Source organism: Garra rufa, chromosome 8, assembly GCF_049309525.1.
Source record: "Garra rufa chromosome 8, GarRuf1.0, whole genome shotgun sequence".
Lineage (NCBI taxonomy): Eukaryota > Metazoa > Chordata > Actinopteri > Cypriniformes > Cyprinidae > Garra > Garra rufa.
This window is the reverse complement of record NC_133368.1, coordinates 15,391,852-15,407,747: the sequence shown is the minus strand read 5'-3', so window position 1 is coordinate 15,407,747 and position 15,896 is coordinate 15,391,852. Positions and strand designations below refer to the sequence as shown.

General features: G+C 36.6%; 1 protein-coding gene across 2 annotated transcripts; it reads left to right on the top strand.

The window, feature by feature from the left end:
* The first annotated feature begins 1,438 nt into the window (after positions 1-1,438).
* On the top strand, positions 1,439-14,719 carry hnrnpa3 (heterogeneous nuclear ribonucleoprotein A3). Of its 2 annotated transcripts, none has more exons than XM_073845483.1 (11): positions 1,439-1,516; positions 2,698-2,820; positions 5,301-5,447; positions 6,009-6,219; positions 7,486-7,575; positions 7,694-7,768; positions 7,871-7,924; positions 8,186-8,317; positions 10,297-10,440; positions 10,525-10,607; positions 11,604-14,719. In XM_073845483.1, the coding sequence occupies exons 1-10, from the start codon at positions 1,451-1,453 to the stop codon at positions 10,587-10,589; spliced, it is 1,107 nt and encodes a 368-aa protein (XP_073701584.1). In that variant the 5' UTR covers positions 1,439-1,450; the 3' UTR covers positions 10,590-10,607; positions 11,604-14,719. The 2 variants fall into 2 exon arrangements, with proteins under 2 accessions (XP_073701584.1, XP_073701583.1); XM_073845482.1 differs by lacking the exon at positions 11,604-14,719 and adding an exon at positions 10,699-11,241.
* The last annotated feature ends 1,177 nt before the right edge of the window (positions 14,720-15,896 follow it).

The window sequence follows — 15,896 nt, the reverse complement described above, 5'->3', positions numbered from 1 at the left end:
GGTCAACTTTGAGATTTATACATAATCGAAAGCTGAATAAATAAGCTTTATATTGATGTATGGCTTGTTATGATAGGAAAATAGTTTATGAGATACAACTATTTGAAAATCTGGAATCTGAGGGTGCAAAAAAATCTAAATATTGAGAAAATCACCTTCAAAGTTGTCCAAATGAAGTTCTCAGCAATGCATATATTACAAATCAAAAATTAAGTTTTGACACATTTATGGTAGGAAATTTACAAAATATCCTCATGGAACATGATCTTTACTTAATAATATCCTAATTATTTTTGGCATAAAATAAAATAATTTTGACCCATTGTTGGCTATTGCTACTTAAGACTGGTTTTGGTCCAGGGTGATATATGAAAAATCATGTGGTATTATTGATTGATTTATCAACAACTAGCACTACTAGCAAAAACCTGTCTGCCATGGACACGGTTATCACCTCAGCTAAGTCAACTGCTCCTCCAGATATGTGACCCTGGACCAGGGGCGTAGCAACCGGGGGGGACGGGGGGGGGGGGACATGTCCCCCGCACTTTTTTTGACCTAGCACCAATATTTCCGCCATTGTTCTCTGATTTGTTACTTAGATGTGAGTGAACTAACATTTAGCCAATCACAGCGCAAATCTCTTGGGTGTCCTCAAATTGCCACTTTGGTGCTGTAAAATGCCCATTGTTCTTCTATTTAGAATTTATTATACTGTATGAACATCACCATACTGTCCCCCCCACTTTTAAATTGGCTGCTACACCCCTGCCCTGGACCACAAAACCACTCTTAGGTAGCACAGTATATTTGTAGCAATAGCCAAAAATACATTGTATGGGTCAAAAATCTCTTTTATGCCAAAAATCATTAGGATAATAAGTAAAGATAATGTGAATTTCCTACTGTAAATATATCAAAACTTAATTTCTGATTAGTAATATGCATTGCCAAGAACTTTGAAGGTGATTTTCTATTTTTTTGCACCCTCAGATTCTAGATTTTCAAATAGTTGTATCTCTATTTGTTGTCAAATCCTAACAATTCAATGGAAAGCTTATTTATTCAGCTTTCAGATGTATAAATATAAAAAAAATAGATCCTTATGACTGGCTTTGTGGTCCAGGGTCACATATATAGACTTAATTTCCATTAACAGTGGAACTTTCATAATTGCTTTCCAAATTCTTATGAAATAAACAAAAATATAGCTAAAACTATCTAGGCCTAGCTAAAGAATGTGCATTCATCTTTTTCAATAAAGCTGATATTATAATTCCACAAAAAAGGTTAATGTTGTTGCTTAGTTGTCTACTGATATTGGTCTAAATATTACTCTCTTGTGTGGACCTATGTTAAAAATATATATTAGCATTAGCCTATACATTAAAACTACAACTATATCCGGAAGTGTCCTGCAGCGCCTCCAATGGCTGAAGTGTGGCATCGCATGTGCTGCAGGTCTTTTCTCCGTGCGGCGTGCAGACCGAGGGGGCGCAAAAGCTGCAGCATGGAGGTACCGCTTATCAATATTCCTGCTATTATACGGAGTTTGCGTAACAGTTTTACAGTATACGTAGTAAAAGATAGCTTCTATCAGTTTATTATGCTGCCCTTGCATTAAGAGTGCAGCATTCTGCTGTCAAGCTGTAACGATATATCTATGGCCGCGTAAAGAGCAGATACTGTATGCATGCTGTTAAGGCGTAACGTTAAATACGAATATTTTCAAATGAAACAGTGTTTTGTTCTTACAGTTATTCTCTTTGACACCAAAAGCATGCCAAGAATTCACTCATGGTGCATTTTCTCAACGGGTTAATGAGGTTTTGGTTAGGTGGCGGGTTGTTGACTGGCGCTAACAAAATATTGAGCCTGGTTTTTGTAAACATGTCAGTATAAAATACGAATACAGACATTTCATGTTTCGTTTTTAATATTAACACTAACAATATGGAGGAAACACTGAAAAGAAATCTAAAATGGCGCATGAACTCGATGGCATGGAATATTCTAGACGCCGGTTTGTTTTTCAGTCGTCTCCACTTGAATTTTTTTTTTCATCTTGGAAGATCCGGTGTGTAGTCGTTGGAGCTTCCTGTACAGACATCTACTCTATTCCACATCGATGTAATTTTGTAGAAACATACGACCACCGGCTAAAATACCAATCTTTCTATAGCGTTGGCTTGCTCATTAATATTAACAAAGGCTGTGCCGACGTTACGTGGTAGTTTTCCTGGCGCATCCAATCACGTACCCTAATTAATATTCATAAGCCGAGCCTAGCGTAACGTAGGAGAATGGTCAGCTGACTAGCGCCCACCTTTCAGCCAATTAGAAGGGATTTGGTAGGCTCACGTCACTTAATCTAATGAATATTATATTAAAAGCCTGGACTGAATTTGGCTAAAGGCATTGCCGGATGTCATCCATCAAACCTACGTGAACTCACAGGCAGGCTCACTAACTCCAGGAAAAAACACCCACACTGATAAAAACCAAACCAGCTCTGCGGTTTGAATGCTGCAATCAATGAAAGTGTCATTATCAGCTTTAAACAGTTAAATTAATAGCGTTAGAGCATTATATAACAGAGGGCATGCCCTACAAGGCAAGTTTTATCAGTCTAATGACGCATGTTTCTAGAAAGGTAAAGGGTCAAGTGTGATTATTAATTGTGTTTTATGTGAACAGGGTCGTGACAGTAAGGAGCCGGAGCAGCTCAGGAAGCTGTTTATCGGTGGACTCAGTTTTGAGACCACAGAGGACAGTTTGCGAGCTCACTTTGAGCAATGGGGCAAACTCACAGACTGTGTGGTGAGAGACCATCAAATCACATTCAGGATTTGCTTTATAACTAATTTTAAAAGTTGCAATGTGTCTGCATCAGAAACAGACAGCTAGAAGCCATCCTTATTGTTAATAATAAGAAATGCATTCCAGGAAGTTAATATGTAATGCTATTGCCACAGTATTAAGAAGGAATAATTAACAACAATCCATTGAATTATTGAAAATCAGTGCAATCACAAAAAAAAAAAATGCTGAAAATGTACCAAAGCTCAGGCCATCCAAGATCATGTAAATGTGGCATTGCATCACTTGCAGTGATGGATCCTCTGCAGTGAATGGGTGCCGTCAGAATGAGAGTCCAAACAGCTGATAAAAACATCACAATAATCTACACCACTCTGGTACATGAATTATTGTCTTATGAAGTGAAATTCTGAGTCTTTGTAAGAAACAAATTCATAAAAAAAAAAAACATTACTTCTGGCTAAATAATGAGTCCATATTACATAATAATGCTTTGTCTAGTGACAAAGTCTATCCCCTGTTGTCCTCTCACATTAAAATCCACCTACATATTCATTTAAAACTGATACCGCTTGTAAACTGTGCTTGATCTGTGCATATTTAACAATTTAGCCTTAAACAATTTAATTACTTTTCCATTGAAAAAGTAATGTAAGGGATTACTCTTATTTTTTTCTGTAATTTAATTAGTTACTTCTTGTGTAATTGAACTTAATAGACTGTAGAACAGTGGATTTAACATCAATTTTAATGTCTAACCTTTAAATGCATGCTTTTTATATATTTTATTTAAAGCTGTTCACATTTTACAGAACAATCCCCCAAACCCCATGCCAGGAAATCGGAGAGGGAGAAAAACTAATAATAGTAATAATACAGACATCTCCACATGTACACATACAGAATCTAAAAACAGAAACATCTTAACAATACCAATACCAATAAATACCCAATTATGGAAAAATACAATTGTTACACACTGCTATATTTTGTCAACTTAACCACCCTACTTAAAGAAAAAGGTTAATTCAGTTATCCTGATCATCTTCCGAATATTTAAAGAAGGGCTTCCAGATCTGTACAAATCTCTTTGGTTTACCTGCAATCTCACATCTAATCTTTTCCATATGTAACACAATACTGAGTTCTGTAAGCCACGTCTCAAATTTAGGTGCAAACTCTTTGTTCCACATCAACAAAATAGTTTTTTTGCTATTGTCATCCCATATTGAACTGCTTGGATTTGATTGGAACTGTAGTTATCTGAGAAAGGGGCCCAGAAAAGCAATCTTAAGTACCTTTGAGTAGAAACCAAGCACCTCAGTCTGAAATGTACACCTTTTTGGGCAAAACCAAAATAAGTGAGCCAGTGTACCCTCATTGGACTTGCATTTGACACACAGAGGGATACATTTGATGTAATTTGGTACTAGAGTAATGTAATCTATGGATAACTTTATACTGAATTATCTATTATATCTGAATCATCTGAAATATCTAACCCCAAACCCTTTTCCCAAGACATTTTTAAGTATTGTGTAGAAGGAGTTCTAAAGTCATTAAACTATTCAACATATTACAGACAAGACCCTTCAAGTCAAGTTCAGAGGTCATACATAAATAAAGATATTTAGGGGGCTTGTAAGTTTTAAAATAAGAGATATTACATTTAACATATCTGAAAAAGCGAGGGGGAGGTAGACCAAACTTTTAAATGCATGGTTTCTATGTACCCTTCTCACTTTAAATACTTTGGTGAGTTAATAAGAATATTGGTAACACTTTAGTGTCCAATTCTCAGTATTAACTAGTTGGCTGTTAGCATGAATAGGACTAGGGTATTGTTTATTATTACTTAAAAAGCACATAACCTACCCAATTCTTAAACTTAACAACTACTTTACTAAGTAATAAGAAGAAATTAGGAGTATAATGAGGCAAAAGTCATAGTTAATAGCTAGTAAATGGTGAGAATTGGACCCTAATCTAAAGTGTTACCAGAATAATTTTGTGTAGTTATCTATTATTTATTTGAAAAACTTAATAGAACCGTTTTATGTCTATCCTTGTATCATTAACTTGTCGAGGTTGATTTAGGATTAGAAAGTAATTAGGAAAACAGTACACTAATCTAATTACAATTAAATACTTTATTTTATCAGCTGTTCGGACTCTCATTCTGACGGCAGCCATTCACTACAGAGGATCCACTGGTGAGCAAGTGATGTATTGATGCAGTTCTCCAAATCTGTTCTGATGAAGAAACTCGTCTAAATCTTGGATGGCTTGAGAATTAGTACATTTTCATGAATGTTATTTTTGGGTGAACTCTTCCTTTACTTAATTAGTACATCAGTAAGTCAGCCAATCAGAATCAATCACAGCCATGTGGCGTAAGAGTTGTCAGTGCATATAGAAATAATGATAAAGGCAATAAAAGCACTGTTGTTTGTTGACCATCAATGTTTATCTTTCCTCAGGTAATGAGAGATCCAGCTAACAAACGTTCACGAGGTTTCGGCTTCGTGACATATTCCTGTGTGTCAGAGGTTGATGCTGCTATGGCAGCGCGGCCGCACAAAGTGGACGGTCGTGTCGTTGAGCCCAAACGGGCCGTTTCCCGAGAGGTGCGGTTCCATACATTTAAACCATAAAGCTCCACTTGGGTAGCTGACACATTTTAAAACAAGAAACTGAAGTGTGACAACCTTTGTCTAAAAACATTTATAATAGCATTTGTAATTTTTTTTTTTTTTAATGTGCAGTTTTATGCATAACTTGAGTGAAAAAAATATTTGTACTAATTTAAATTCAGATAACAAACTCTAGTTTTTTAAACGTAAAAAACTTTTATATTAGAACTCTGACTTGCAATTATGAGTTTATATCTCAGTTCTCAGAATTTTCCAGAAGTTTTTTGGAGGGGAAATTCAAAGAAAAATAGTCAAAAAATCTGAATTGCTGGATATAAACTCGTAATTCTGTGAAAAAGTCTGAATTGTGTGCTAGAAACTTACAATTCTGAGAAAGCATATGCGGTGTGAACTAAACTCACAATTCAGAGAAATAAAGTCAGAATTGTGAGAGAAGAACTGAAATAAAAGGCAGAAACAGGCTTTCATACAAACCATTGTTTCAATTGACTGTAAAATTAGGATACATTTAATCAATTTTCTTTGATTGTCCAGGACTCTAATAGACCTGGAGCCCATCTGACAGTGAAAAAGATCTTTGTGGGTGGAATCAAGGAAGACACAGATGAGTATCATATCAGAGAGTATTTTGAGCGCTATGGGAAAATTGAGACTATCGATGTAATGGAGGAGCGTTCAACCGGGAAAAAGAGAGGATTCTGCTTCGTCACCTTCGATGATCATGATACTGTGGACAAAATTGTTGGTGAGTAGATGGAAACCATCTGCTTATGTTTCTCTAAAGTTAGATGGGGATGATTCTTTTATAATTATTATGCATGCTGCATAAATTAACATATTAAATTAAAACATGAAATTGTTTATAATATACCGTTTAAGTGATTGTAAAAAAGCGATTTATATTAAAAATTAACAGGTTCCCTTACAAGTTGTTTTTTTAGTTAACTCTTTATTATTGATATACAGTGCCTTTGCGAAATTATTCATACCCCCTTCGTTTTTTTTCACATTTTATGTTGCTGCCTTATGTTAAAGTACTTTAAATTACTTTTTTTCCCACATCAATCTACACTCCCTACTCCATAATGGCAAAGCAAAAAATAGTTTTTTAACATTTGTGCAAATTTATTAAAAATAAAAAACTGAAAAGATCCCGTTGCATAAGTATTCATACCCTTTTCTGGGACACTCGAAATTTAGCTCAGGATCATTCATATTGCTTCTAGATGTTACTACACTTCAAGTGGAGTTAAACTGTGGCAAATTCATTTGAATGAGTATGATTTAGAAAGGCACACACCTCTCAGAAAAGGTCTAACAGCTGAAAATGCATATCAGAGCAAAAACCAAGTCCTGAGGTCAAGATAACTGCCTGTAGAGCTCAGTCACAGACTTGCGTTAAGGCAATGATCTAGGGAAGAGTTCAGAAAAAAAATCTGCTGCATTGAAGGTTCACAGAAGCATTATCCATAATGGAAGACGATTGGAACAACTAGACACTTGAAAATGTCTGCCAGCCCCCATCCAAGCTGACAGAGCTTGAGAGGTGAAAAGGTGAGGCAAAGAATGGCAGATAATTGCCAAATGCAGATGTGCAAAGCTTGTCACATCATACTCAAAAAGACTTGAGGCTGTAAAGGTGCTTCAACTATGTACTGAGTTAAGGGTATGAATACTTATGCAATGTACTTATTTCAGTTTTTTATTTTTAATAAATTTGTAAAATTTGCAAATCTGGTTTTTGCTTTGTCATTATTATGGTGTATGGAGTGTAAATTGATGCGGGGAAAAACTAATTTAAAGCAGTTTAACATAATGCTGCAACAATAATGCTGCAAAAATGTGAAAAAATGAATACTTTTGCAAGGCACTGTATAAAAGTTCATTGTAATGTGTCTATGATATGTTAGAGCAGCAGGAAGTACTAGTTTTTACAGGGTTTTGTTCAGTAGCTGAGCAAACAGGTTTCTGTCTTAATTTAAAAAAAAAAATCTTTTTCCGTTTTCATCAGCACAAAAATATCACACAATCAACTCTCATAACTGTGAAGTAAGAAAAGCACTTCCAAAGCAGGAGATGCAAGCTGTTTCTAATCAGAGGTGTAAGTAAAATGTTTCGCCTCTCCTGGTTCTCAAATAGATTTTTAAAGGTTTATAACTAGTTTAATAATGTTACTGCAAGTAGTTGTTTTGGGTCATGATGTGCTTTTCTTTTGTCAGACCGTGGTGGAGGTGGAGGCGGAGGCAATTTCATGGGCCGAGGAGGAAACTTTGGAGGTGGCAACTTTGGCCGAGGTAAGATGATATGTGATCCGGTACATCAGATCCTGTGGGTCGATTACATCAACAGTTTGTACAGTAGCACCTCAGGTGTGAATAATCCTGTATCTTTCACAGGAGGGTTTGGAGGAGGCCGAGGTGGCTACGGAGGAGATGGATACAACGGATTTGGTGGGGACATATCATTATACTAATATGACTATTGATTACTAAATCTGTTCATTTGTGTGTGATTTGCACCATTGTTAAACAAAAGGGTTTTGCCAGAACAATATATTTTAGAAATAGCTGTATGGATAAGCATAGGAACATTTCCAAAGCTGTAAAACTGTATTTTTCATTATACTATTAACTAATGTGTTAACCCATTACAGTTAATCAGTTATTCATATTTCATGAAGCTCAGACTGATTCTTGTGTCTCTTGTGGTAGGTGGTAACTATGGTGGGGGTCCTGGCTATGGAGGCGGTCGTGGAGGATACGGTGGAGGTCCTGGATATGGTAACCAAGGTGGAGGAGGCTTTGGAGGACATGACAACTACAATGATGGAGGAAATTTTGGAGGTGCATTATCATTTAAGCTGATACAAATAGTTGACAGGTGGTTGGAGGGGCGGGGTTTAAAACAAGAGGTCTCAATGATGTCATCTAAAGAGGAAGTCGTTTAGAGCAGTGGTTCTCAATCCTGGTCCTGGAGGACCCCTGCTCTGCACATTTTGCATGTCTCCCTTATTTAACAAACCTGATTGAAATCATCAGCTCTTTAGTTCAGTTTATGTATCTCTCTCCTAATGAGTTGATGATCTCATCAGGTGTGTTAAATAAGGGAGACATGCAAAATGTGCAGAGCAGGGGTCCCCCAGGACCAGGATTGAGAACCACTGGTTTAGAGTCGTTATAAAAGGTAAAGTCTTTATATATTGTCTGGGCAGCTGTAGGCTTGTAACCCAAAGGTTGCCGGTTCGACTCCAACACTGGCAGGAATTGAAGGTGGGGATTGTGAATGAACAGCGCTCTTTCCACCTTCAATACCACGACTGAAGTGCCCTTGAGCAAGGCACTGAGCCCCCAGTTGCTCCCTAGGCGCTGGAGCAATGGCTGCCCACTGCTCCGGTGTGTGTGTGTGTGTGTGTGTGTGTGTGTGTGTGTGTGTGTGCGCACTTGGATGGGTTAAATGCAGAGGACCAATTTCAAGTATGGGTCACCATACTTGACAATACAAGTTTTTATTAAAAGTAATGATGAGAGATCTTTACTTTGTTTATTAAATTTGAAAAAAAAAAAAAAAAAACACTACTGTTAAAAAGTTTGGCGAACAGTATGATGATTGATGTTTTTTAACTTGTTATTACAACTTAAAATAACTGGTTTCAATCTAAATATGTTTTTAAATGTAATTTATTCATGTGATGCAAACATGAATTTTCAGCATCTTTATTTCAATCTTCAGTGGCACATGATCCTTCAGAAATCATTGTTTTTTACATTTCCAGTCAAAAGTTTTTAAACAGTCATATTTTTAATGTTTTTTTTAAAGAAGTCTCTTCTGCTCACCAAGCCTGCATTTATTTGATACAGAAAAAACAGTACAATTCTGATTTTTTTTACTATTTAAAGTAAAAGTTTTGAATATTTTTACAAATGTAATTTATTCCTGTGATTTCAAAGCTGAATTTTGAGCATCATTACTTGTTCAGTGTCACATGATCCTTCAGAAATGATAATATTCTGATTTGCTACTCATAACATTTATTATTATTATTATTATTATTATTGTTATTATTATGTTGAAAACAGCTGATTTATTTCAAGTTTCTTTGATGAATAGAAAGTTCAGATGAACAGCATTTATCTGAAATAGTAATCTTTTGTAACATTATAAATGACTTTATCATCACTTTTGCTAAAGGAAAGTTTCAATCTATAATTTCTTTCCCATAAACAAAAAAAAGCTTTTTATTTCAGATAAATGCTGATGTTTGGATTTTTCTATTCCATCAAAGAATCCTGGAGTCAACTGTTTTAAATATTGGTAATAATAATAATAATAATAAATGTTTCTTGAACAGCTTCATGTGACACTAAAGATTGGAGTAACGATGCTGAAAATGTAGCTTTGATCACAGGAATAAATTACATTTTAAAATCTATTCAAATAGAAAACAGTTATTTAAATAGTAAAAATATTTCACAATTTTACAAAGTTTACTACTTCCAAAAACAACTTACTGTTCAAAAACTTTTGGCTGGCAGTGTACTTATTTGCTGATTCAAAAATGTATTATTATTATCGATGTTAAAAACACTTCAGCTGCTTAATGTTTTTGTGAAAACCATGCACTGCAAAAAAAAAAAAGGCTTATCTTTTTAGGCATATTATTGTCTGGTTTTATTCAAAATATGTATAAAATCTAAAATTAAGATGTATTTACTAGATGATAAAATCTAGCTATAAAGCTATAAGGAATAGCATTTTTTGCAGGGCATTATAGATAATTTTTATTAGTTCTGCTATTAACCCAAATGTTTTACCTGCATGGCAGGTAACTTTGGTGGCGGTGGTGGTGGCGGAGGCAGTGGAGGAGGAGGAAATTACAACGATTTTGGGAATTACGCAGGACAACAGTCCAACTACGGCCCCATGAAGGGAAATAACTTTGGAGGAAGGAACTCAGGACCTTACGGAGGTACAGAAAATCCAGTCCACTGCATGCCACATCAAAACTGAGACCACTGCGTGTGAGCCTGATCATGTGCATTGTTATATTTAGGTGGATATGGCTCTGGGGGTGGCAGCGGCGGCAGTGGCGGAGGCTACGGTTCCAGGAGATATTAACAGATCGATTTGTCTGTGGTAAGTCCAGCGCCACCTCTAGAGCACACAGACTCCACAGACGTGTAACACAGGATGACTGGTGACGTTTTACCCTGTGTCTGTTCAACAGGCCTCAGATCCAGAGTTAGATGGTGATGAGGAGAGATGAGGAAAGATTACTGAGAAAGAGTGCAAGGGGCCAAGATCTGCCAGTTATAGGTCTTAAACGTTAGCCACGACAGAGTGTAGACAGACACTCCTCTACAACTAGTGTGTGCTAGTGGATGCACATTCCTTCACGTGCTTGATTTTTCTTTGTGCTTATCAACCCCTTTTTTTGAGAGTGAAACGTAGTATGTTATCAAACACAGTAGTCAGAATAGTCCTAAATATCATTTACTGTGAGTATGCAATATGTTGTGGCCTTATTATTTGGAGAACAAAAAAACGTATGTTTATTTTTTGATTTGAAGACTGTGATGTCACGTGTATTTTTATATATTGTGAGTACGCAGTACATGTGTTGTTTATTCTGAGTTACGGAGTAGATTTGATCAGATCTGAGAGCATGTAAACACCTTAATCCTGTAAAGAGAGAAGTCTAGATTGTTAAACTATTTTGACGATTGAAAAAGAAACCAGCTGAAATAAAGTTGTGTAGTAACTTGCCTAACGACGTTTAGTGCGTCATTGAGTCTGAAGTCGCGAGTGCAGCTTTCCTGAGCGCGTGTTGTTGTGTATGAGAGTAGAAAGGCCTCCAGGCCTAGACAGACGAACTGGCAACAGGAAGTTTTACGGCTCTCAGACTGGCAGGTCGATCCCAGCCTCGACTGGACCAGGCAGCCAGAGTGTCTCCAGAAAGCTAGCGTCTTTTTCGGTGAGACTAGCTGTATCCCGCGAGAGCGAAGGAAGGAAGGCTAGCGGAAAGCCAATGCTAGCGAGAGACCCATGAGTATGAGGGTTTGAGACAGACAGAAGAAGAGGAAGAAAGAGTCATAGGAGCAGGTAAGAGTAACTCTTCTGTTTAATTTACAGATGGGAAAAGCAGCGCCTGGTCTACAGTAAGTGGCTGAAAGCTTTTATGAAACATTTTCAGCGACGGTTCTGGATGGGTAAGATTAAAACGTGCAAAATATATGTGGATTTGTTGGAGATATCCTCCTGCAGAGACTCAGAAACTGCATTTGACTCTAGTATTGTCCTTGGTCACCCCAAGTAAACCCATAGTTCACCCAAAAATAAAAATTCTGCCATTATTTACTCACCCTCATGTCGTTCCAAACTGGTAAGACCTTTGTTTATCTTTGAACACAAATTAAGAAATTTTTTTTTGATAAATTCTGAGATCTTTCTGACCCTGCATGGACAGCAACTACCACGTTCAAGGTCCAGAAAGATAGTAAGGACATTGATAAAATAGTTCATGGGACGTTAGCGGTTCAACTGTAATGTTATGAAGCTATGAGAATACTTTTTGTGTACAAAGAAAACACAAATGTGACACTGGACCACAAAACCACCAAAACAGTCATTAGGGTTCCTTTTTTGAAATTGAGATGTATACATTGTATAAAATATGAATAAATAAGCTTTCAATTGATGTATGGTTTGGTAGGATAGGAGAATATATGGCTGAGATACAACTATTTGAAAATCTGTAATCTGAGGGTGCAAAAATATCAAAATATTCAGCTTCAAATGAAGCTCTTAGCAATTCATGTTACTAATCAGAAATCAAGTTTTGATATATTTATGGTAGGAAATTTACAAAATATTTTCATGGAACATGATCTTAACTTAATATCATAATGATTTTTGGCATACAAGAAAAATTGATCATTTTGACCCATGCAATGTATTTTTGGCTATTGCTACTTAAGACTGGTTTTGTGGTCCAGGGTCACAAATAATGACTTCAATTATTCAATAATTTCTTCTCTTCCATGTCAGTCTTTGTGTGCACAAGTATTATCTTAGCTTTATAATATTACAGTTGAACCACTGATGTAACATGGACTATGTTATCGATTTTCTTAATACCTTTCTGGGCCTTGAATGTGTTAGTTGCATTGCTGTCTATGCAGGGTCAGAAAGCTCTCGGATTTCATCAAAAATATCTTAATTTGTGTTCTGAAAATGAACAACGGTTTTAAATTTGGAACAACATGAGGATAAGTAATTAATAACAGAATTTTGGGTCAGCTGTCCCTTTAATACCATTTTGGGACACATTCACGTTAGTCACATTTACCACTTTCCTCCTAATTTTAGCTGGCGAAGTCAAGTCATATTAAATAGCAATCTGGAATTTTGCATGAGGGCAAAAGATTTCCCCACACAGATTTTGCAATGGGTTCAGGTTGGTCAAGTGGATTCTGCTTTGTTTGAAAGTGACTTCTGTGTGAGCTGACTAAATTACTCTAGACTAATTTCAATAGACAATAAACTGATTTTGCCAGTGAAATATGAAAACACCATTAGGCAAAATTTCACAAGCAAAGAAGTTTCATTGTCAGTAGTGTAGCGGTGAGTGAAGCAGTGCTTACGCAGAGGCCAATTCCAAACGATGCTTTACAGTGCCTTGCGAAAGTATTCATACCCCTTCATTTTTTTCATGTTTTATGTTGCTGCCTTACGTTTAAACTTTTTTTCTACACTCTATGCACCATAATGACAAAGCAAAAACAGACTTGTCACAACTTCATAAATCTATATATAAAAAAAAAACACTGAAATAAGTACATTGCATAAGTATTCATACCCTTAACTCAGTACTTAGCTGAAGCACCTTTACAGCCTCAAGTCTTTTTGGGTATGATGCGACAAGATTTTCACATCAACATTTAGCAGTTTTCTGCCATTCTTCGCCTCACCTCTTCACTTCTCAAGCTCTGTCATCTTTTTTTCATGTTTCTCTAGAAATGTTTGATTGGGTTCAAGCCCAGGCTGTGGCTGAGCCACTCAAGTTCTCTATAAGCCACTCTTGCTGTGTGCTTAGGGTCATTGTCCTGTTGGAAGGTGAAACTTTTGGGTTTCATTAAGGCTATCTGAATATTTTGGTGCATTGAGCTTATCTTCTGTTCTAAAGAGTCCTGATTGTTTCAGACTTCCTCCATTAAGGGTAACGGAGACTACATGCTTCTGTGAACCTTCAATGCAGCAGAATTTTTCCTGAACTCTTCCCCAGATGTGTGGCTTGACACAATCCCGTTTCTAAGCTCTACAGGCAGTTTTTTGTTACCTCAGGGCTTGGTTTTTGCTCTGATATGCATTTTCAGCTGTTAGACCTCTTATTAAGACATGTGTGTCTTTCCAAATCATACCTATTCAATTGAATTTGCCACAGTTCAACTGCATTCGAAAGTGTAGTAACATCTACAAGCAATATGAATGCTCCTGAGCTAAATTTCAACTGTCCCAGATAAGGGTATGAATACTTGTGCAACGGAATAATTAAAGTTTTTTATTTTTAATAAATTTGCAAAGATGTTAAAAACCTGTTTTGCCATTATGGAGTAGGGAGTGTAGATTGATGTGGGGAAAAAAGTAATTTAAAGCAGTTTACCATAAGGCTGCAACATAACAAAATGTGGAAAAAAAACGAAGGGGTATGAATACTTTCGCAAGGCACTGTATATTGGTCCATGCAGAGAACTTGCATGGTTTAACAAAATCAAATCCATTGTGCAATCCAAATGGGGAAGACGTCCCACAAGTGAAATTCCCAATCATGTGGCTTCCTATCGATACTGAATTTTGCCTGCGGAAATTTTGCACACAAAGTAAATTTGACAGAAGCCAAGCCAAACCATAATTGGCTGGCAGCACGCAGTAGATTGCTTCATTTGATTTTAGCATGGAGTGTGTCCCAGTTTAGTTTTATTGAGATTGAGATTCACTAGTGCACACGTGAGTACAGTATTATTCACTTGGCAGGAACGTTTTATTTAGTCATTATTACACACAGATTCTGGATGTTCATAACATGGACTTCGGAATACACTTTAGTATAGTTTTCTTGTTGGAGGATGTTTTGTCTTTCAGGATAAATCCATGTATATTTACATCATATTTTATAGTCATAAAACACCACTTGAATGAAGTGTGATTGCATTGCCAAATGTTGACTTTGATAATAAAAACATTTGAACCCCCCGAGAATGTTTAATTTACTGTGTTTGTGTTATTCCTGTGTGAGCGCACTCAGCGCAGGGCCTGAACCTTTCTTCTCACGCAATGCTTATCTTACTACAAAACCTGTCATGGGGACTTTGTTCCCTTGACACTGAATCAAGGTCAGGACTATTGGTAAATGTTTAAGATAATGTTGGTGGCCTAGATAAGTCACATGCTATCACTCGGAAGAAATTAAACATTCAACGTACAGCCCTATCATTTGCTGTAACGTTGCTCATTTATGTAACTCTGCTGTAGGTTGAGTCTATTGACAGGAGAGAATGAATTGCAGTTTAATGCTGTAATAAGACTGACGTGTCATTAGAACAAAAGAAGGATTCAGTAAGACATTTTTCACTTGTTTTTTTAATCTTTACTTCATACAGTGAAAAAGGATCCTACACTGTGACTTGTAAATGCAGGTCTGTGAACAGGTTGGCCCTGTTGGTGTAGCGTGACTAGCTGATAATGGAGAGCTACTGTAGTGTGCAAAGGAAAGGGTTTGGTGTGTTCAAAGGTGCTGTGCGTGGGTGAAAGTGGCTGGCAGTGCAAACAACTCCACTGGAGTACTTTGTCCAGCGGGGCTTTAATGAAGGCATGTCTAACATGGGCCAAAGCCAAACAATTCAGCTCTGTTGCATAACACTGGGAGACTGGGACTGTTCGCTTGAGGAGGATTTGGTTGAAACTTGCTAACACAGCAGGCTTGACAAAAAAAGGCCTTTCAAGGCTTATGATTTGTTAAATCTCACGAATTGGGGTAGATTTTGTGAGCATGTAGTGTTCTGCAATGTTGGTGGATAGCCAAAATAGAAAGTCTGCTACCAAGAAAAACTATTTGAACTAAAAACCTCAAATAATGAACAACTTTCTTCCAGTTTTTATGATGTCATGGCCTCAAAACGAATTTGGACTCTTAAGTTACACTTAAACTGGATTAATGTCACTGCATTAGATACAATATGACTGTTTTTCACTTTTCAGCTTCATCATTTTTGCTCAATGTCTTAAATAACTGGTGTTTCGGGTTTTTTGAAATGTCACAAGGCATTTTAGGCAGCTTAGTGTTGTAGCACACATACAGTTGAAGTCAAAAGTTTGCGGAATGTGCAAAATGTTAATTATTTTACCAAAATAATAGGGATCATACAC

What these genes read in the sequence shown, in the direction of transcription:
- hnrnpa3 (XM_073845483.1), top strand. Translation starts at nt 1,451, where the DNA reads ATGTGCTGCAGGTCTTTTCTCCGTGCGGCGTGCAGACCGAGGGGGCGC. An exon ending in AGCTGTTTCTAATCAGAGGT is followed by an intron (nt 7,576 to 7,693) that starts GTAAGTAAAATG and finishes TTCTTTTGTCAG; the next exon opens with ACCGTGGTGGAGGTGGAGGC. An exon ending in AGGTGGCAACTTTGGCCGAG is followed by an intron (nt 7,769 to 7,870) that starts GTAAGATGATAT and finishes TATCTTTCACAG; the next exon opens with GAGGGTTTGGAGGAGGCCGA.